General features: G+C 37.3%; 1 protein-coding gene across 3 annotated transcripts in view; it reads right to left on the minus strand.

Moving 5' to 3' along the window:
- GALNTL6 (polypeptide N-acetylgalactosaminyltransferase like 6) overlaps positions 1–22,293 on the minus strand; it is a 1,206,818-nt gene that overhangs the window by 114,290 nt on the left and 1,070,235 nt on the right. For all 3 annotated transcript variants that reach the window (XM_045463018.1, XM_045463030.1, XM_045463022.1), the window contains one exon: positions 20,751–20,868. In XM_045463018.1, the coding sequence (XP_045318974.1) occupies positions 20,751–20,868 (118 nt within the window). The remainder of the gene's footprint in view (positions 1–20,750; positions 20,869–22,293) is intronic.

Genomic DNA, 22,293 nt, shown 5'->3' on the forward strand with positions numbered 1-22,293 from the left:
TTGTTGGCAGAATTCAGTTCCTTGCAGTTGTAGGACTGGGACCCCCATTTTCTTCCTGGCGGATGACTAGACACTGCTGTTTTTTGCCCCATGAACTCTCCATGCCAGCGATGGTTAACCTCCGTCACATAGACTAGTCTTTACACTTTAAATCTTTCTGACTTCTTGTGCTACCAGCTGGAGAAAACTCTGGGCTTTTGAAAGGCTCACGTGATAAGGTTAAGCCACCAGGACCATAGTTCTAAAAACTGTGTGAACTGATTAGTAAACTGAAATACGTTTGCCAAATTTCTTTGCTCTGTAATGTAACATAATTGTGGGAGTAAAGCAAGGAAGAGGGTCATCTCAGAATTCCGCCTGCCACAGTCTCCAATGAATCAAAATTCATGTTTTCCATTGATCGCTTACTCTTATTTTTAAGATTCTTCCCATCAGAAATTTTTCTTTACAGTTAAGTCAAATTCAGGAAACTTCTCAGATTTTTTTTTTTTTTTTTTCTGGATCAAGATCTGAGCTGAGATCAAGAGTTAGATGCTTAACTGACTGAGCCACCCAGGTGCCCCCAGATTTTCTTTTATGCTAAATTCCGTGTTAAGGCAACTATAGAATTCTAAAATGTATTTCTCCATATTGCTACTGTGACCACTTACAAATATGAATCTGTCACACCTCCATTTAAAATCCTTCAGTGTTTCTTACTGCTGTTAAGGTCAAGTCACTACTTCTCCATAAAGTCTCCAAGGCCTTGCATTATCGACCCCTTGCTTATGTGTCTGTCAGTCACTCTCTCCTGTCCCTACTTCCCCCCTCCCCACTCCCAACACAAATAAGGAATTGAAAATAGCCCAGAGAGAGTATGTGTGGGCTGGGGGATTCCTTACACATACTCTCTGTGGGCTTAAAGGAAATTGTTTTAAATTTATTTATTTATTTTGACAGAGTGAGAGAGAAAGCGAGAGAGTGAGAACCTGTGGGAAAGGGGCAGGGAGGAGGGGGACAGAGCATCAGAGGCGGGCTCTTTGCTGACTTCTGCGAGCCCAATGTGGAACTCAGGAACCCTGAGATCATGACTCTCTTGGGCTATTTTTAATTCCTTAAGAAGCACTGAGTTTCCTTCCTCAGGGCTTGCTGCCATAAATTGTTGTCTCTAAAGGAATTCTCCCCTCCCTCTTGCCCTTTCCCTCCTTTCCTATCCTTTGTCTATTTCCTATTTATTTTCCAGTTTTCAGCTTCACTGTCACCGCTGAGTCCCCAGATTTGGTTAGGACTCCCGTTTTATGCTCCTCCCATTTCCATCCTGTACTTCCCTTTCACATAATTCATTAACTGAGTGAGTAAACAAATACATAGTGAGCATTTACCATATGCCAGTCTTGTTGACTATGTTGGAGCCATGAGATGTGACCAATTCAAAATTCTCAACAGTTTCTTTCAAGTAGAGACAGTAACCGTAGTTAAAGGATTTGTGTGTTTGCATAATGGTTTGCTTAGTGTCGGTCTCCCCTCACTAGACTAATAGATCCATGACTGTTTTACTATATTACTATTTTATTATATCGCCAGCTACTAGTGAAGGGTTAGCACATAGTAAATAATAAATATTTATTGAATAATTGAGTGTGATCACCTCTATTTCCACTACACTTACATTTTTACTTATGCAGGAGCCCTAAAGCTTTTCCAATTTAGTGTTGCTTCTTACGAGCTCAGGGCCAACTTGCTGTTCATCATAAACACACCAAGTCAGTTGTCTCTAATCTTAGACTTTTTTTGGTTCTGTACTATGGACATCACCAAACACTTCTTTATTTTGTTCCATCTTCCAATAACAGTGCCTGTTTCAGTAGAAGCAGAAGCACGCACATCCTGACATGCTAGAGAGATGTGTTTAGGTGACCGTGTGACAACATAGTTCTTTAAGAGAGCACAGCCGTGTTGGCATTTATCAAATTCTTTATCTGTTCTGAAAGATGTGGTTTAAATTTTTAAAAGACACTTCCTGGTAGTATCATGTGATGACTTCTTAAAACACAAACCAAAACTATGGCATTGTCATGCTTAAAGCATTTAATTCTTGGAGAAGTGTTTTAAATGTATAAATACTGTGTCTTCCTTTGACAACATAAATACTGTAAAGCAATGTTATTTTACTCATGAATGAGCACGGAGCATTTTTTTCCATAATGTATTTCAAATTGACTGAATCATCGAATGCTTGCCTTATTTTTTAAAATCACTTTTCACTATCAGTCACAAACTGGAATTTAGACATAGAGGATGTTAAATTAAATGGAATCATACAATTATACCAGTCACGTGAAATATGAAATCAGACTCAGTAAGAAATTGATTGTCAGGAGGATAGTAAGGGAATATTATTATCGGGTATAATACGAAACATAATATATACACGGAAGCGGTGATCTAAATTCTCAAAGATATTTATTTGTCCATTCAATCCAAAACCTGCTATCTCTCTAACCTTATTTCCTACTCTTCTTCCCATGCCTCTCTCTGCTCAAGCCATTTGGCTTCTTTTCTATTCCTCCAACACGCCAGATACCCTTCTACCTTAGGGCATTTGTACTGGCTATTCCCTCGGTCTGAAATTGTCTTTCAGAACTCCACATGGCTAAATCCCTCCTCTCTTTCAAGTCTTAGCTTTAATCCTCTTGCCCCAAACATCCTCTTATCCTGCACCCTGAGTCTTCATCACTCCTTCTCTGTCCTACCAGCACTTACCACTTTCTAACTCAGGAGATAACTCACTTACTTATTATGTTGTTACTTGTCTGCCTCTGTCCCAAAAAGGCAAGGGTCTTTGTGTCTTTTATTGTGTGATATAGTCTAAGCACCTCGGACAGTGCCTGACACATAGTTGGTGCTCTGTATTTATTGAATAAACAAATTACTGGTCTATTGGTATAAAGTGAGGTTAATTCCAGACAATTGAGTTGTTTAACGATACTCCACCCTTTAGTTGCCATTAAAAAACAACAGCTGTGATCTCTAGCATACTCAAATACGAATTTCAAGGTAATAAGCTCTCTTGAGCTTATTTTCATTCATATCTAGATTATTATAAAATAAAGAAATGGCTAATGTTAAAAATACAACATATTATTTACAAATAAGTAATTCTATTTCTGGGACTGGAAAATCACTCTCTAATTGTACGGTAGGTCTTGGATGGGCTAAGTTTGAAAACCTTCTTAAGAGTAAATAGTCGCTCACTACCATTTATCTAGGAATTAAAATATTAATTGTCAACCTAAAAAGCTTTGGTGTGCAGATATTGAAAAACACCATGTCTGTCATTAAACTACTCTTCCGGGCTAGATGTAATAAAACTGCATCTTTGGTTTGACTTGATTTAGGGGAGATACACCCATACGCACCATTGCTTTGCTGTATTCTTAGAAAACTTGGGCTTTGAGGTTATTCTGTGAGATCAGGAGGAAAAAAAAGAGCAGCTTATTTTGACCTTTCTCACCCCCCCTTTTCTATTTGTTGATCAGAATATAATAAAAGCAGAAATTGGTAAATGTATCTACAGGCTTTAATGAGGACATGGTAGTTTCTAGTCTCAGGGGAGAAGCTCTCATTTCTTGAACCATCTGCTTAGGATTTCTTCAAAGTAAGAAAAGCTCTGTCATGTCCGTATAAAAAAGATTGTACCCAAACTATTTTGCACTTAATGAGCTTTTAAAAGGCCTGGGTAGGGATAGCAGGACGTCAGAGGGTACGTTGTTCAGATCATTGCTTTGAAGATGCAGTGTTCATATTTTGCGGTCGCACGTAGCAGTCTTGAAAACAGTGATTAGGGTAGGGACTGGAGCAAAACCCCCAAGATACATCACTTATTGGTTTATTAAAACATTAAGTCTTGGAGAAGAAAGAAAAACAATTGAACATCTTAAAAGTGCTTTTGTAGGTAAAATATTATGGCTAAGGACAAAATCCCTCATTTCCCTTAATTCATTATTCTACAGCTTAGAAGGTGCACTAGAGGCAAACTGTTTGCTTTTTATCATTATTTCCATATGTCTCCTGATTTTGTCTACTGCTTAAATTTTCTGGATTCACCATCTGCTAAAAACAAATGCAAGTTCTTTAAAAACTTTTAAAAATTGGCTTTCTATATTAGAACAGCAACTTTTTTCTTTTGGGGAACTGTCCAAACATGTGCTTTTCCTTGGCCATGTAGTTGGCTTGTCAATCATAATACCTTCCTCATGGCAAGGGCAGGAACATGACTGAACTGAACTTCTTCCTTGAGGTTTCATTAGACTGGAACTACCTCTCTGGTAGTGAAGCAGAAAATAAAAGGCAGAGAGAGCTTCCAGAGGCCAAGTCTGAGCGGTGGAAGCAGAGTCTGTTGGAGGGAGTAAAGCTGAGAGAGACAAAGAGGAGATCTTCAAAGAAAGGTTTCTAGCAGTATTTGAGGCCTTATTTCCAGGCCTCCCAGGGGCTCACCCATTTCCTTGACTTTTTTGGTTTGTTTTCATGAGTGTTCTCTCCAATTTCCCCTTACCTCTAAGTTAGGCTGAGTTGGGTTTCTGTCTTCTAGTAAGGTGAAGTATCAAAAAACCCAAACCAAACCAAAACAAAGCAAAAAAACACCCTCTCTTTTTGAATAGTGACAGTTTGAAAGTCTAAGAGTGTCAAGGGTGTACTTTGAAACTAGCACATTAGTCAAAAGCTACTCAGAGGAACTGTCATTGAAACAAAAACTTTTGCAAAGCAAAAGTTCTTCTAAGCTTCAGCGGATAGGCAATTCATTTTTTTAAAGTAATATTCAATATGAAGAAATGTCATCAAAAAAATGTGAGCACTCTTAAAGGTTCATAGTGGCATTTGCATGCTATTTTTATCTTGGGAGAGAAATTGATACACTTTTATGATCTGGAACAGTGGAAACAACACACACACACAGGGCTTTGAATTGAGCAGGTTTTCTCCCCTTTTCTGAGTCTTCTTGTCATCTTCTATCAAGCTGGGGTCATGTGTTTACTTCACGAGGTGGTTGTAAGGACCAAGTAATTCACATAGTACCCTTATGCGGCCCATAATAGTGCTCAAGAATGGTGGTCACAAGATATACATACCATACATGATATGGCCCACCTTTATTCTTCTGGTATTTTGGGTCTCTATGGGGTGGTTGTTGTCTATACACATGCTGATCACTCTGAGAGGGGTCAGGGCATATGACAATATGCAATGTGTGTGTGCGAGAGAGGTAGAGATTGTATTCTCAGTTGTCACTCTCACAGTTTAGAGAAGAGGAGGGAAGTTGTGGGTCAATTGATGTTGCATGTCGTAGGTTGTGGACCCTCATGTAGAATATAGAAAATATTGAATATAGAAAACAAATTCTTATATCTGTACGGTCAATGTGTATATATACTTTGAGGCTGTCTATGGTATTGTTATTGAGATTTGGGGTGAAGGGCTTGAGAATCGTAAGGAGAGATTTTTTTTGCCTACTTTCTATACATATGCCTTTTGAGCTGGGGGGCAAGGTGACTTGCTTTATATAGATTTCCACACCAGAAGAATTGCAGTGATTACACTGTATTTCATTTTTCTTCTTAGGGAAGAATGGTGGCCAGAAAAATACAAAAACTTGAACAAAATGTCTGTATTAGAAAACAATTTCAGCAGGAAGTCAAATTGACCTTAACACAGGTACCGAATGCTGTGTAGATTGTTATATTTTGCCCACTTTACAACCATCTATAAAAGCTAAAATAAAATTAAACAGGGAATTAGGAAAATGCCATCAGACATAAAGGAAGTAACAACTGGAAGGAATTCAGACTTGCCGCTAGGTTTGTATCTAATGGACATAAAATTTAACTTGAAAATGCTCTGTTACACCTGAGGTACCTTTTGTCGGGTAATTGAAATGAATCTCAGACTAGCGTGTGAGACATTTAACAGCTGTTTCTGTTTATCTTTGAGTTTCTGAATGAGTTTAGAGTCATTTTAATATTTTCTTTGGAAGATCAATTCTGGGCATGTTGAATTAAAATGGTTATTTTTATGTCACCTAGGCTAAATATTGTAGGAAAAAACCCCATAGGAACAACTCTAGATATTTTCTTGTGTATCTGAAGGTATAGTGTGCCATAAAAAGGCTTCTGTCACACTTTAGATATAAACCGCAACTATACTTTGAGGTACTTTGCAGGCTTGAAAGTAAGAAGAGACCTCTAATATACTGTCTCATAAAAGCAATGAGAAGGTATATAAAATATTTTAGAATCATCCTTGGCATAAAAAGGATTTCTAATGAGCACACTTTATAAGCCTGAATTTATTTCTAACAAAGCCATTTGTACAAAGCGTTGTCATGATAGTTTATATAGAGGTGGCTTAAGGGAAAAGGAGTGCATTTCTAAAATGAGATTGAGTTGTGCCTTCTAGGGAGGCAAATAAACAATTTCAGGAGTATAAATTAAACACCCTTGGACTTTTTTGTATTTTTAGACAACTATGGAGAAAGTGAGAAATGCTTATTAATTAAAACTATAGGTGTTTTTTTTTTTTTTTTTTTTTTTTTTTGCTGCTGGACTAGATGCTAAGTCCTGGGAACCAAGGGTATGGAGATTAACAAGCATGGGCACTGGGGTACAGAAGGACTGGCTTGGGGACAGTCACCTGGGGAGAAAAACCTTCTCTGGGATGCTGTTGTGTCATTATTCTGTAATTTCTCCTAAGAATCTAATCAGTGAGTCATGTATACACGGGGCATTTGCTGCGAGCAGTGGCATGGTGGCGGCTGGATAGGAGACACTCAAGGCTGAAGGAGTGAGAGGAAGAGGGAAATGAACCTCCCTGCAGTCCAGACCTACATATGGAAGGGAGGCCAAGACTGAGAACACCACTGCACAAATTGCAGATTCTCTTTGTTCAAGGGTTTTCAAGTGAACCACTGTCTTTGCTTTAGCTCAGAAATTTTGGTCTATCTGTACCTGGATTTGTCTCTAGAGTTTGTATGTAAGCAGTTCTAACATCCATGTAAATATATATTCACATATTTAAAAAAATTTTTTTAATGTCTATTTATTTTTGAGAGAGAGAGAGAGAGAGAGACAGAATCTGAAGCAGGCTCCAGGCTCCGAGCTGTCAGCACAGAGCCCGACTCAGGGCTCGAACCCACAAACCGTGAGATCATGACCTGAGCTGAAGTCGGACGCCCAACCCACTGAGCCACCCAGGCACCCCAATATATATTCACATATTAAGGCAGATTTGGATGTATTTTAAAGATCTTTCTGACCACCCAATCTATGCTCACCACCGTACCGTTAAAGCTCTGACCACCCAATCTAAACCTTCTTCACTCAGAGAGTAACAACGTGAAGGGCCTATGAAAACCCAAAGAGACCGTATATGGGTACCCAGTCAGGCATCAAGCTTAACGTGGTAGAAATGGGGGGCCTTTAAACAGTGTAACTCATCCAACCCATCCCCCCACCTAATAGTAAAAATAAAGCTGTTGCGTTTTATTTAAAGTCCACATTGTAACTAGATAATAATTAACCAGTCTCTTATGGACACTTAAGTTTTCCTCTTTTCATCAACAAAAACAAGTTGAGATAAACATCTTTGTATGTGTGTTGTTGAATACATGTGTGAATCTCGCTGTGGGTCATGAGAATAGAAATGAAATTGGGTCAACACGGAGGCACATTAAACATTTTGTAAGATTGTTTCTAATTGCTCCTATAGAGGGCATATAACGTTTCATTACTGTAATTGGCCGCGTTTGAGTGTCTCTTCCTTCACTCTGGCAACGTGTTGTGTTATCAAAGTTTAGATTGTTGCCAATCTAATAGGTGAAAAAGATATCATTATAGTTTTAATTTACATTTTTCTTGTCATAATTGAAAATGAATAACTTTTGATATTTAAGAGTCATTTGTATGTCCTTTCTGTGAGCGGTCTCAATATTTTCATTATTTGGCTTTTCAAAACTTTAATCATATTGATTTGTAGTTGATCTTTCAGTATTAAGGGTATTAGTTGCAAATAATTTTGCTCAGATTGCCATTTGTCTTTCGTGTGTTTCTTCCTTGCAGAATTTTTAAAAAGTTTATTTATTTTGAGAGAGAGAAAGAGTGTGAGTGGGGGCGGGGCAGAGAGAGAGAGAGAGAGGGAGAGAGATAATCCCAAGAAGGCTCCACACTGTTAGCACAGAGCTGGATGCGGGGCTTGAACCCACAAAGACTGTGAGATCATGACCTGAGCTGGGATCCAGAATCTGATGCTTAATTGAACCACCCAGGTGCAGAATTTTTATGTGGATGAATTAATCTTTCCTTGCATTGCTTCTAGTGGATTTTCTGTTTTTTAAAGTCACATTTAGGAGGCCTTCCCCATTCCAGTTCTTCCAGGATTTTTGTAGTTCTTATGCATTTTCATTTTTATTTTTATTATTTAAAAAAAATTTTTTTTTCAACGTTTATTTATTTTTGGGACAGAGAGAGACAGAGCATGAACGGGGGAGGGGCAGAGAGAGAGGGAGACACAGAATCGGAAACAGGCTCCAGGCTCTGAGCCATCAGCCCAGAGCCCGACGCGGGGCTCGAACTCACGGACCGCGAGATCACGACCTGGCTGAAGTCGGACGCTCAACCGACTGTGCCACCCAGGCGCCCCTGCATTTTCATTTTTAATGCTTAAAATAATTTATCTTCTAGGGGCTCCTGGGTGGCTGAACATCCAACTTCGGCTCAGGTCATGATCTCTCAGTTCGTGAGTTTGAGGCCCTGGTCGGGATCTGTGTTGAGAGCTCAGAGCCTGGAGCCTACTTTAGATTTTGCCTGTCTCTCTCTCTGCACCTCCCCCGCTTGTGCCCTGTCTCTCTCTCTCTCTTAAAAATAAATAAACATTAAAAAAAAAAGATTTATCTCCTTGGGATCTATTTTTGTATGAAGTGTCATATAGGGGTCCAATTTAATTTTTTTTTCTCCAGAAGAGTAGTTGTCCTATACTGTTTACTCAGAAACAACCATCTTCCTCTTGATTTGAAATGTTAAGCCTATCTTATACTAAATTCCCATATTTATCTGAATTTATTTAAATTCTGTGCCAAAGATATCTCTGTATATTCATGCAAATTTTATTATGTATTTTATTATCAGCTGTGATTTAACCCTCTATCATTGTTTCTCCAGAACTTTTCTCATTATTCTGTTTATCTGTTTTGACTTATAAAGTAGAAGCACTCTGTCTAGCCACCCCCCAATAAAATTCATGTTACCACTTTTGCTGAGATTAAATTTATGAGCATGCTTGGGGAGAATTGTCTTCTTTATGAATTTCATGTATTTGAGTCTTTATATGTCTCTCAGCAGCATGATAATCTTTCTTCATCAGGACTAGGACATTTCTTGTTTATTTCTAGCTGTCTTTTTCCCTACTATTATAAATGGTATCTTCTTTTGGGGTTGTTTGTATATGTAAAGGTTACTGTTTTTTATGTATTTACACACACACACACACACACACACACACACACACACATACACACACATCCCACATAAATATTTTACCCAGGCAACTTACTAAATTTCTTATTGTTTATAGTATTTTCCCAGTCGATTTCCCTTGCATTGTTCAGGTAGATATAGGGTAATATTACCTGCAGTTAATGAAAAATTTCACTCTTCCTTTCCAATTTTTATATTTCTTATATCATTTCTTACCTAATGGAATTGCCTGCTATCTCTAGAATAATATGAAATGATATTAAATAGTAATTTAATTCCTAGAGGTTTCTCTTTAAGCTAGCTGATGGTTTTTAAGTTGAGATACATCCATTTTACAAATATGTATTTACATTTAATCTTGCTAAGTATTAAGTATTTTGTTGAAACGTGGAGTGCAAAAGTTTATTAAATTCCTCTATATTACCTATGGAGATGACCATCACCCTATGAAAGCAATTTGACAATAGATTATATTTAAACAAATGTGAAAAAAACAATGAATAGTTTATACCAAATAATTGTGACCAGCACAACTTCAAAATAAATTTCGTTTTTCTACAAAGACCACAAAAATAAAATAAAATAAAATAAGAATAAATAAAACAAAACAAAACAAAATAAAATAAAATAACATAAAATAAAATAAAATAGAACAAAATAAAATAAAATGCACTCAAGTTGAATTATGTTAATACATATCCCAATATTGAAACACATCCATCGAAGATACACTTATTTTGGTGTATTAATCTTTGAATAGCTATCCCATTGTGTGAGTCTTTTATTTATTTATTTATTTATTTTAATTTAATTTTTGATTTTTTAAAGTTTACATCCAAATTAATTAGCATATCGTGTAACAATGATTTCAGGAGTCGATTCCTTAGTGCCCCTTACCCATTTACCCAACCCTTCTCCCACAACCCCTCCAGTAACCCTCAGTTTGTTTTCCATATTTATGAATCTCTTTTGTTTTCCCCCCTCCCTGTTTTTATATTATTTTTATTTCCCTTCCCTTATGTTCATCTGTTTTGTCTCTTAAAGTCCTCCTATGAGTGAAGTGATATGACTTTTGTCTTTCTCTGACTCACTAATTTCACTTAGCATAATACCCTCCAGTTCTATCCACGTAGCTGCAAACGGCAAGATTTCACTCATTTTGATTGCCGAGTTATACTCCATTGTATATGTATACCACACCTTCTTTATTTATTATTAGTTCTTAATGTTAATATTTACAAGTAAAATATGTGTATTTCTCTATCATTTTGTGCTATCTTGGTCAGAATTTCCTATCAATATTATGCTGTCAATATTATATATTAATTTAATAATGAATTGTAAAGATTTCTTTCTTTTCTAATATTGAAGAATGGTTTTTGGAAAACACTGCAGTATGCATTCTTTAAAGATTTGTAAGAAACTGATAGCATTTGGTTCTTTATGTTTTGGAGGAGATTGCCTTTTGAAAGTTTTCTCTATTTATTCTGTGGTCATTGGGCAGCATGATAGGCAGAATTCTGAGATGTTCTTCGCCAACCCCCCCTCCCCACTTCCCCTCCCAAATCTCACACCATCGTATACATGTCCTTTTATAATCTCCTTGCTTTGTGTGTGCTACAAACTGTGAATATGATGGATTTCACATCTGCAATTAGGTGACGTTATGTGACAAAGGTGAAGGGATTTTGCAGATATGATTATTGTCGCACTTTAGTTGACCTTGAGTTAATCAAAAGGAGATTATCTTGGGAGGGTCAAACCTAACAGGTGAGTCCTAAAAAAGGGACTCAGCTTTTCCTGAAGAAACGGATAGGAAGATTTGAAATAGGAGAGAAATTCTACTGGTGGTTTTGAGGAAGTAGGCTACCATGTTGTGAGAGGGTCAAAGAAGGAGCCAAAAGGCAAGGACCGGAAAGTGGTATCCAGATGAAAACCAATACAGTGAGGAGTTCAGTCCCACAACCACAAAGAAATGGATTCTGCCAGCAACCCGAGGGAGCTTGAACACAGATCTTTTCCCAGCTGAGCCTGTGAATAAGGATAGAGCTGGCTCAAAATTTGATTTCAGACTTGCGCAATTCTTAGCAGAGGCTCTGCTAAAAGACACTGAGCTACCAACCCAGAGACTGTGAGAAAGTCTTCTGTTGTTTTAAGCCAGTTAGTGGCTTATAATGATTTTATTAAAAGTCAATCATTTCATTCACAATCTGATGCCTCTTTGTATAGAATTGAACAGACTAATCTCTTAGAACTATTGAAATATTTTCTAAATACTTATTATTGTTTCTTAGTTTGTGTATTTGTGTTTTCTTTCTTTTTTCATGGCCAGTTTTTTTAATGACCTTTTCTAATTGATCTGTCTCTCCATCTGCGACTCCCTTAATTATTTATTTTTGGCTATGAAGAACTAGCTCTTGCACCATCAGTTTTTGGTTTTCTAAGCCATTAATTTCTTTTTTAAGTTTATTAATCTTTTATCTTTATTTCCTTAGGTTTATTTCATTTTTCATTTGCAAACTGTATTTGAATATTTAACTGGCTTATGTTTATTCTTTCTTTTTATGTTGATATAAGAACTTAAGGATCTAATTTTTCTTTAAAATTTCTTTTTATTTAATTACTTTGAAAGAGATGAGGGGCAGAGAGAGAGAGAGAGAGAGAGAGAGAGAGAATCCTAAGCAGGCCCCACAGTGTCAGTATAGAGCCCAACTTGGGTCTCAAACCCACAAACTGTGAGATCCTGACCTAAACCGAAGTCAGAAGCTCAATTTACTGAGCCACCCAGGCTCCCCAAGGATCTAATTTTTCTTCTTATCACTGCTTTGGTTGTGTCTACTATGTATAATACATGGTATTATAATTTCAACATTTTTCCTAATATGAGCACCTATACCTTCCATATCATTTCACTCTATTACATTTTAACTTTGCTGATTTTAATTCCATTTTGCTCCTTTTTCTCAACTCTACCTTCCTTGCCTCTGTGTATTTTCAGCATACCCCTTCTCCTTCGTGTTGCTTTCAATAGGACCTTCATTTTGGTGATGATTTTCTCTTTCTTTTTCATTTAATCCTGACTGCTGCTATTTTTTTTCCATCTCTTTCTCTTACCTTTTGTTGTTTCGCCTAATCTCATAAAGTTCAGCATCTCATATTGCTTTGCAGAGTCAATAGCTTCATTAATATTTAAAACACTTTTATAACAATGTATATCAACATTACTTTGGTGACCTGTGTTCATTGTTCCTGGTCCTTTCTTCTTCACATTTTCTTGTAGTATTTCTATGTGCTGTTTTCTTTAAAAATTATCATTACCTATCTTTGAATAGGGAGAATTCTTACCAATTAGAGTAGGTATTCACTTTATGACTGTGTGTGACTGAATTAGTTTAGCCTGTATTTGTCAGCATCCATTAGGAACTGGCTGCCGCAAGGCTGTTCATCATATCAAGTATCTTTCCTCCATTCTGCCTTAATAACACCCTGCTTCCCGCAAATATGGCTTGTCTATCTAATACCTCTTTTTAGAACAGTCCCCAACTTCCCATTTGTGCTTCCCTTCTGTGCCAAACTCAATCCGAGGGAGCTCTGGCCACCAGCAATCACACCTGTTGCCTTGTTTCAAACAAATGTTGTCAGTTCCCCATCTTACCCCTCTTAGGAGGTGCCCATTACTTTGTGACATTGAGATTTGCTGGCTTCAAGGGAGACTTGTAGCTGTGGTCATTCTGTCTTCCCATGCTCTTTTTTTCCCCCACCATTTAATTCACTTTTGCTGCGTATGATAACCTTCCTCATGCATTGTGGTTGGGGGTCAGATATCTGATTATTTGTCAAGGATAAACTTAGTATTTTGTTTCTGTTTCTTGTTCTCCTTTTTTTGAGTAATCTCAAAGAGAAGATCTTCCTTTTTTTATTTTAAAACTGTAAATCTATTGTAATTACACAACATTCAATTGTTGAACTGTAAGTTTACTTAATTTTCTTTTGGATGGCTATATACCATGTGGGGAAACTTTAAATTTAGCTAGTTTTGTAGGGCTATTAATTTTGATTGTCTAACAAATAAATAAAATTCATGTTTGTTTGAGAAGCTCTATAATGATGTTAAGCTCTAGGATATAAGGTTTACTGAGCTATAACAATTCTAAATTAATGGCTGTCATGTTGTGTGAGTAGAGAACTGAATGTTTTATACTCAATGATTAGTCCCTATTGTGTATATTCAATTCTTATTGAATAATGATTGCATTTTGAAGATAGAAAAAAATTAAATTTTACATTAAATCTTAACAAGAATTGTCAGCCCTCATATTTAATAAAAATCAGATAGGAAGAACCTGCATTTCCTTTTTTAAGTGGTTTCAGAGAATGACAGTAGCCACTTTTTTTTTCACCAATGATATAAAATCTTCTATTTTTCTAGCTAAGAGAAATTAGGCTAATGGTTTTTAGAGCAAACCGGAATTCTAATTCTTGCTTTGATATTAACTAGGCAATGGTCTGTTTTTGTAATTATGAAATGGAAGTTAATTTTTACCTTACATTAGTATTGGGTAGGATAAGAAATTAAATTCAGTGACCTATAAGTGCTAACTCATTACTTTTTCTTGTTAAGGGACCAAGTAATAGTTACTATCATCATAGGAAGAACACAGAATGCCCAGAACTTTGGAGCACAGGTAGCTCCATGTAAAGGTTTTACAAATCAAAAAGGGATTAAAAAACCCCACATCCCCCCCCCCCCAGGATGCTGTCTATTAAAATCAAAGACATATTGTAGTTACTCTAAACTGTATATATTTATTTGTGTGTGGCAGGATTGTAACCTGAAGTATTCATTTCGTTATGCTCAATGTGTTTTCCATTTTCTATTTTTACTCCAGGGGGATTTTCTTTGCTAGTCACATCAAAGTAGAAACAAAGATTCAAAGAAACCCCAGAGGCTTATTTTAGGACTGATTTTTTTCCCCCCACTTTACAGAGACTCCACAAGATTGGGTCTGGGGGAGGGAAAAGAAGTGACAACTAAAAAAAAAACAGGAGAGGACACTGGTCTGTAGGAACAGGGCACAGAGTGCAAGAACTCATCACTGCAATATTGGCCATTCAATATCCTTGGACAGGCATCCTTACATCAGGGAACTGGAGGCACCTGGGCACAGGTGAAAACAAGAAGAAAGAGCCTCACCTTAGACCTGAACTGAATAAGTGAGCAAGTTACCTCTGGACAAAGGTAGAAACACACCTACCTCTGTTGCATGAGCTTTTCTCTTATTAGACTGAAAGTTTTTGACAGCAAGGACTGAATCTCTGTTCAATCAATTCAACGTATTAACCTTAAATCTCCATTCCTTCTGCAAACGTGTTAAATGGTATTCCTATTATGGCAAAACTGCATGGAATAGGGGTTACGCTGAATACACCTGGAATCCCTTGCTCCCAATAGTGAGCTTACATGCTTACCTACAAGGCAGTGCTTTTCTTCCGAAATGTGATTATGCTAGTTGAAAAAAAAAATGTAATTGCGTAATTTCATTAAATACCACTTAGACTGATGAAATACGGCTATGAAAACAGAAAGAATTGTTGTTCATGCCAAAACTAATTTGAGGAGTTTGAAAGGATTGAGTTGTTATTTAAAAAAGTTGCTGTCCTATTAGGTATGGACAAAGTAACAATAAAAGATTGGGCAAAATCATGAAAAATTTAAAAGGATTCTGTTACCATATTAAGATAGCTTCCAAGTGTCTTTAAGTTCTCATTCCATTGGAAAGAAACCAAACTGGAACTCACAGCAAATGCAGTATGGGTATCGTTCTTGGACCTCTACTTTTACTCCAATCTATGCACCCAAATGCAGAAGGAAAAGCTTTGGTCTCTCTTGCATTAGAAGCCTGGCAAATAAATATACATTTATATGTTTTACTTTAGAGAGAATTCTTATGAGTTTTTTTTAAGTTTATTTATTTATTTTGAGAGAGAGAGAAAGCACCAACAGGGGAGGGACAGAGAGAGAGGAGAGGGCAAGAATTCCAAGGAGGCTCTGCAATGCCAGCATGGAGCCTGATGTGGGGCTTGAACCTACGAACTCATGGCCTAAGCCAAAGTTGGACCCTTAACCATCTGAGCCACCCAGGTGCCCCTAGAGGGAATTTTAAATGTAGTTGTTTGTGCTTTCCTGCTTTGATATTTATTTTTCATGGAAGAAATACTCATCTAAGTTGTACCTGATCCAAGGACTTCTACTGGGCCACCTTTGCCTTTTTCTGCAAAGTCTAGCTTGAATGGTACATAGACTCATGGTGGAGGTTGCTGATTAATATTTGTAGAGAGAACAAGCTAATATCTCAGGAACAGACTAAAGTCTGACTGGTTAGTTAAAATCTCTGTAATAAATAGGGGTAGAAATGGAAGTATGAGTTTCTATCTTCTGAAAAGGAAAGAAAATCACTAGTTAAGTTGGTTTACTGTGTAGATTCAGACAGGTGAGGCAGATAATTGATGAAAACTCTCATGGTTTATGATTCAGAACATTCATTTGATTTGTGTGGTAATTAGGAGAACTGAATTTTTAGGAGAGGCAAATAAAGCAACTTGGGGAATAAAAGAATGTGGATATAGGTTGAAAGAGGAGAAAGAATATAGCACAGGAGGCTAGCAAACAGGCTATTGCATATGTCCCGAATTATTACTGTGATATGGAAATAAAATATATTCCAAATAATACTGATGATGAGTAATTGTGTTGAGTTAATTCTCTAGGCTGCTACTGGAAAGTAAGCTCCACTGGAATGAGAATCTTCTCGCATTTACCTTTGCATCTGAAGAGTTTAGCCCAGAGGTGGCACATTATAATTAATAAATAAATGTCTGTTGAATGAATTCAGGACTGAAAAGAGCTGAAAGGTTATGAGACGAATGATATCCCTAAATGCCTGAATCTTACACTCAACACATAGGAAGGATGACAGTACATAACAAAGGTGATTCTGTGGCATGTTGTCCCTTAAGAGAGGTTTTAAAAAGGTTGTAGGGGTTCCCAGGTTTGTCAGATTCATTCTCGGACGTAGGGTAGCCATAGTCATCTCACCTGGAGGCTTGCATGTTTCTGCATAGCTGAGGCTCGTGACCAAGGGCTCATGCCATACTCTAGATGCCCAAGAAATACTGGGTCCATGTGGGACCATGTTGATAAGCCCCTGGGGGTGGAAAAGGGCAGCCCAACCCAAATTTAATGCTCTCCTACCTGGTTCTAAGCATTATATCTCATGTCAGAGAATGGGTGAAATGGAGCCTAAATTTCTTGTGGGTGCCTACTTGGTGTGTGCTGCTCAGTTTTATTTTCTGAAAAGAGTTTTCCGGAATCGAAGGGCATATCTTTTGGAAATGCTAACATTTGGACTTTGATCTTTGGGGAATGGATGTAAAAATGCACTCTGAAAAATCAGAGAGTCATAATGGCTTACTATTATTTCAATAACTTAAATGGTAGACGGCATTTAAAGGTGTGGGTTATCTCTTTTATGCCACACCGCGCTGTCTGTTGTGGTTTCCTCTTTGTTTCCAGGTGCGATTCCAAGTTGAGTACCTGGAGCTAGTCCTGGAATAAATTAGATGCTCAATAAAAGCTTGTTGAATGACTGACTAAATGCCGCTTTCCCCTCCCTAGCAGCTGGCTAACCTAGCAATGTTTGAAAGACGGCTGGATAATTCTGGGCCATGCAGGAGTTCAGATTCATTCTGAAAGAGACTGAAGACTAGGCAGACAGATCATTTCCCCAGAAAGCTCTTTTCCTCAACTGCCTCCTGAAAATTACACTTGTGTTGGCTTTTCTGTTATGGGATGAAATCCACTGATCTACTCAGATGTTAGAAAAAGGAAGGAGATTTACAGAGAAAGAAAATTGAGGAGCACTCTTAACCAGAGGCTGTTTGACCAGAAACCAAGCCCTTAATATGAAGCAGGATTTTCTAGAAATAGTTTATTTAGTGATAGAGCCTTGTCATAAACTGTGGTGAAACGATTCTTTGGTTAAGGAGCAAACAGCAAGCAATGATGCCTGATGACGACCATAGATAGAAATCCTTTGAATCAGAGCATTTGAATCTACACTTAAAACAATTTCTTTATTACAATGTGAGATAGACAAGTAAACTCTTAGTGATCCATACATACTTCCTGAATTTCAAGTGCTGCCCAGTGTAAATCTTACAGTGCTTTACCCTGCAAAATTAAACATAATGCAAATGTTTGATTTTCTTTTCTTTTTAATACCATTTCTCAGAGCTATGTGTGTATAATTCTTTTGATTCCTTTCCCATGGAGAAAATTCTTTTTGCTTCAATGCAAATTCTACCAAAGCCTGTTTAAGTTTGTCCCCCTCATGTTACAAATACTAATAGGGAGGGACAGGAACCCCAAGGTCAGCACACAATAGCAAGAAGAATGAAGGGATACGTATGAAATGGGACCCTGTAAGAAATAGCTGTTGCCAAAGAATCTGTCATTCCAACCAAGCAACCTGGGGCAATTTAGTCCTGAACTTCCAGTGCTGTTGCCATGGTTTCTAGACAAAGACGACAGGGCTGCATTCCAATTATATCCTTCAGAATGACAGATAACTGAAAAATAGGAAATGGGGTAATAAAATCTCAGGTCACCCAGAAGAGGTGTGATAGATACAAGTGATACAGAAACGAAAGATGCAAGTCTACGTTTGTTAAAAAAATGCCTTTTGATTTAGAATGCAAATGTATATTACGCAAATCCTCCAGACTTTCCATAGGAATTTTATCCATCATCCAGCTCGTTATTCAGAGCCAGATACCTCCCACTTAATAGAAATGTTCATAATAACATTTTAAACTTGAAGAATCCATGAACTAACAGTATTTAAGCAAAATAAATCTTGATCAGTGAAAAGTAAAACGCATCTCTTGAATTCTGAAGATGTTGCAGCTACAGCAATGCCATTTTTTCCCCTTAATCTTGGGGTCAAATGTAATATTCGGTTTTTCCAGTTGAAGGTATTATTGCAAACGTTGCACCTAGCTTTGAGCCATATATGATAATCAATATTATTTTGCCAGGGTCAGCGGTAAGTTTACTGTCATGCTATTGACCATAATGAAGATACTCGCTTTTTCAGTGAGAGGAAACTAGATAGAAATCAAAAGGTTCACAGTGAGGACTATGGTAGGACCGGTTCTGTATTCCTTGCAGTTAAGCAGAGATGGAGCATTTCAATTCCAAAGCAGCACTAGGTAATGTACATAATCTTTAAAGCTTAAAACAATTTGTAGCCTAAAGTTTTTAACATGTTAGGGGCACCTGGGTGGCTCGGTCAGTTAAGCATCAGACTATTTTGCCTTAGACCATGATCAAGCCCCACATCAGGCTCTGCACTGAGCATGGAACCTGCCTAAGATTCTCTCTCCCTCTTTCTCTTTCTGACCCTTTCCCCAGCTTGTCTCTCTCTCTCTCAAAATAAGTATTTAAAAAAAGTCTTTAAAACATTAAGTCTCAGTTGTGTTTTAAGTTTATTCATTTTGAGAGGGAGAGAGTGTACGCACACATGCATGCACGCACATGAGCAGGGAGGGGAGAGAGAAAGAATCCCAAGCAGGCTCTGTACTGTGAGCGTGGAGGCTGACGGGGGGCTCGGACTCACAAACCCGTGAGATCAAGACCTGAGCCGAAATCAAGAGTCGGTCATTTAACCGACTGAGCCACCCAGGAACCCCAGTTGTTTTTTGTTTTTTTTTTTGTAAAATGGAATAACACCAGCCTCTTAGAGATGTGACTTTAAATTGGATAATGTATATAAAGCATTTAGCTCAGCATCTGTCACATACCATTAAGTAAATGGAAGAAGGTACCGCTTCTATCATCATTAACTATTATACTACCTTATGCCATATACACAGTGATAAGTGTGCAGCTATTACTATAGCAGAGAAACAAACAAACAAAATTGGCAACTTGAAGGACTTAATACCACATATCTACAAAAAGGTCTTTAAAAAGTACCTCAGATATGAAATTAGATGGCTTTGAAAGACGGTGAAGAAAAACACGAATTTACTAAGCGGTGTTACAAGGATTACTGCCAGCAGAGTGAATTGGAAACTTCTAGATGTCCTGAAGCCTCCTGAGTTTCTCTTTAGGGATATTTATTTTCTGACACTTTGAGGACAATGTAACATTTTTGTTAACATATTGAAGATAGCCATTACAGTTTTATGAAGATCAGTTTTATCATTTTCTTTCTATGTATAAATTTAGAGAGTTTGGCTGGATTCTTAAGCCTGACTTTTACTATATTCAATATACATTTTTTTTCTCAGCAAGAATTGGTTTGATTTTATGATGGGAGTAATTAGGAAAAATGATTTATTTACTAAGAAACTTCTGTATGATAAACCTTACAAAATAAATCCATCTTCTGTATAAATAACGACAATCATAAAGAAAAAAAGAAAATGAAGTTTTTTTTTTCCTTAATGAGACTGTTTTTGGGAAAAAAAAATGCATCTTGGAGGTTTGGAGTACAACCTTTCACACAGTTTATTTTGCTTTGCTCTTCTGGTCTTCACGTGTTGTGGCAGATTTTTTTCATTCACAAACCCTAAAACTTGCATTCTGTCATATGTATGTACACATGATGTATGTAACATGTATGTATGTTATAAAGTATATAATTTTGCTGAGCGTTTATGGCCAAAGCAAGTAGAGACCTCGGCAGTTTCAGAGAGAAATAAATAAAAACATTCACCTATTATGGAATTCTATGAAGAAGAGCCTTAATTTGTTATTCATATTTTTAAGTTACTCTTCTGTTAACTGGAATTTTGGAATAACTGGTTATGATCAAAATATGAACCATTATTTCTAAAATAAATACAAAGGGAGAGAATTCCAATAATCCAATTTCTTTCGTTTCAATTCTTCACTCTGTGTGTTCTGTGGAAGGGATGCTTTGTTGGTGGAGCAGCAGGTCTATTGGCACACCAAGTCTCCTGCCTGCAAATGGGATTTTGAATGATTTCTTTCATGGCATGGTTACATTTCACTGAAACATCAGAGGGAAGCAGCTCTCTCATCCCAAAGCTGACTTGGAAAGGTGACATATCTACTTTCGTTGTTATCTCACAATATAGGTCACGAAACAGAATGATGACTCTTTATGGGAATCATTGAAATTATGTAGACATAGTGCAAAGAGGGTCTTGGTAACTTACCTTGAAAGAGATTTCATATTGTTCTCCTCCCCAGATTTCTAAACCTGGGTCATAGCCACCCAACTCCCAAAACCACTTTCGATCCACAGCAAAGAGACCTCCAGCCATAACGGGAGACCTATGAAATGAAAAAAAAAATCTTTAAAGGACTAGGAATATTTGCTTGGAAAAAAATAAAAACAAACTTCAAGATAATGTTTCAGAAGTCAAATGCATGGTGCTTTTCAGCCCTGGTTTTCTGTCAATGGATCTAGGGTTCTCATTGGGTCTCTAATTGCTCTTGGAATCCTCATGAGCTTTAAATTTTGCACTTCAGGCTCTAATGCAATTAATGTCCTGTAGAGCCACATTTGCTCCATATATTTATCATTAGAGGGAAATACACGACTGCTAGTGAATGATATATAGAGAAATATCACTTAATTTTATGTCTTTTTCTTAAATGAAAGGAATCTTGTACTGTCAGACAGATAAACGTATAGAAAACACTGTCATAGACAATACCTTAGATTCAATCTCTCAGTATGTATTCACCAAGAATTTACCATTAACAGGTCATGTCCCTTTTACAGACTATGAGATGATTAGTAGAATAAACAAATCAACCAGAATTAGTTATTTAATTAAGATGCCAAAGGTGGAATTTAAACTAGGTTTTTTTTGGGATGCTTGGGTTAAGCATCTGACTCTTGATTTTGGCTCAGGTCATGATCTTGCGGCTCATGAGATTGAGCCCTGCCTCAATAAATAAATAATTTACTTAAACAAACAAACAAAGAAGCAAGCAAACTTTAAAAAATAAACTAGGTCTTTTTTTTTTTTTTTAAACGTTTTTATTTATTTTTGAGACAGAGAGAGACAGAGCATGAGCAGGGGAGGGGCAGAGAGAGAGGGAGACACAGAATGGGAAGCAGGCTCCAGGCTCTGAGCCATCAGCCCAGAGCCCGAGGCGGGGCTCGAACTCACGGACCGCGAGATCGTGACCTGAGCTGAAGTCGGACGCTTAACCGACTGCGCCACCCAGGCGCCCCTAGGTCTTTTCATTTTAATTATATTATTCTTTTTAGGCTTTCTCTGCCTTTCAAAGAAATATTCCTTTTGCTCAAGTAATAATTTTCAAGTATTCTATTCTTGTTAGGGCACACAGTAGTCCCGTTGCTATGTGATGAGATCATTCATAGTTATGGGTCCTGTCCTAAACTTTTTGCAGTTTAAAGGTAGAGCTAGTTTTTTTTTTGTTTTGTTTTGTTTTGTTTTGAGTCCTCAATACCTGCTGGGCTCTTGGCTAAAAGTTTTACCCAATTCCTTTGACTAATCCTCGCTACAATCCTGTGAATATCATTCTCATGTATTGTTTTAAAGAAACAGGCAGAGAGAGGTAAGGAGCAGCAGCGCAAGGCTGAAGTTAGTGGTGGTTCTGGGGCCGGGCCAGGTCCTTTGATTTCAAAGCCTTTGAGTTCTTTACTGCAACTCTGTTTCTGTTTCAGTGTTTGGGGGCAAAGAGAGACAAGTACATAAACGTGGATAGGAAACACTCAGAGAA

This window comes from Leopardus geoffroyi, chromosome B1, assembly GCF_018350155.1.
Source record: "Leopardus geoffroyi isolate Oge1 chromosome B1, O.geoffroyi_Oge1_pat1.0, whole genome shotgun sequence".
Classification (NCBI taxonomy): Eukaryota; Metazoa; Chordata; class Mammalia; order Carnivora; family Felidae; genus Leopardus; species Leopardus geoffroyi.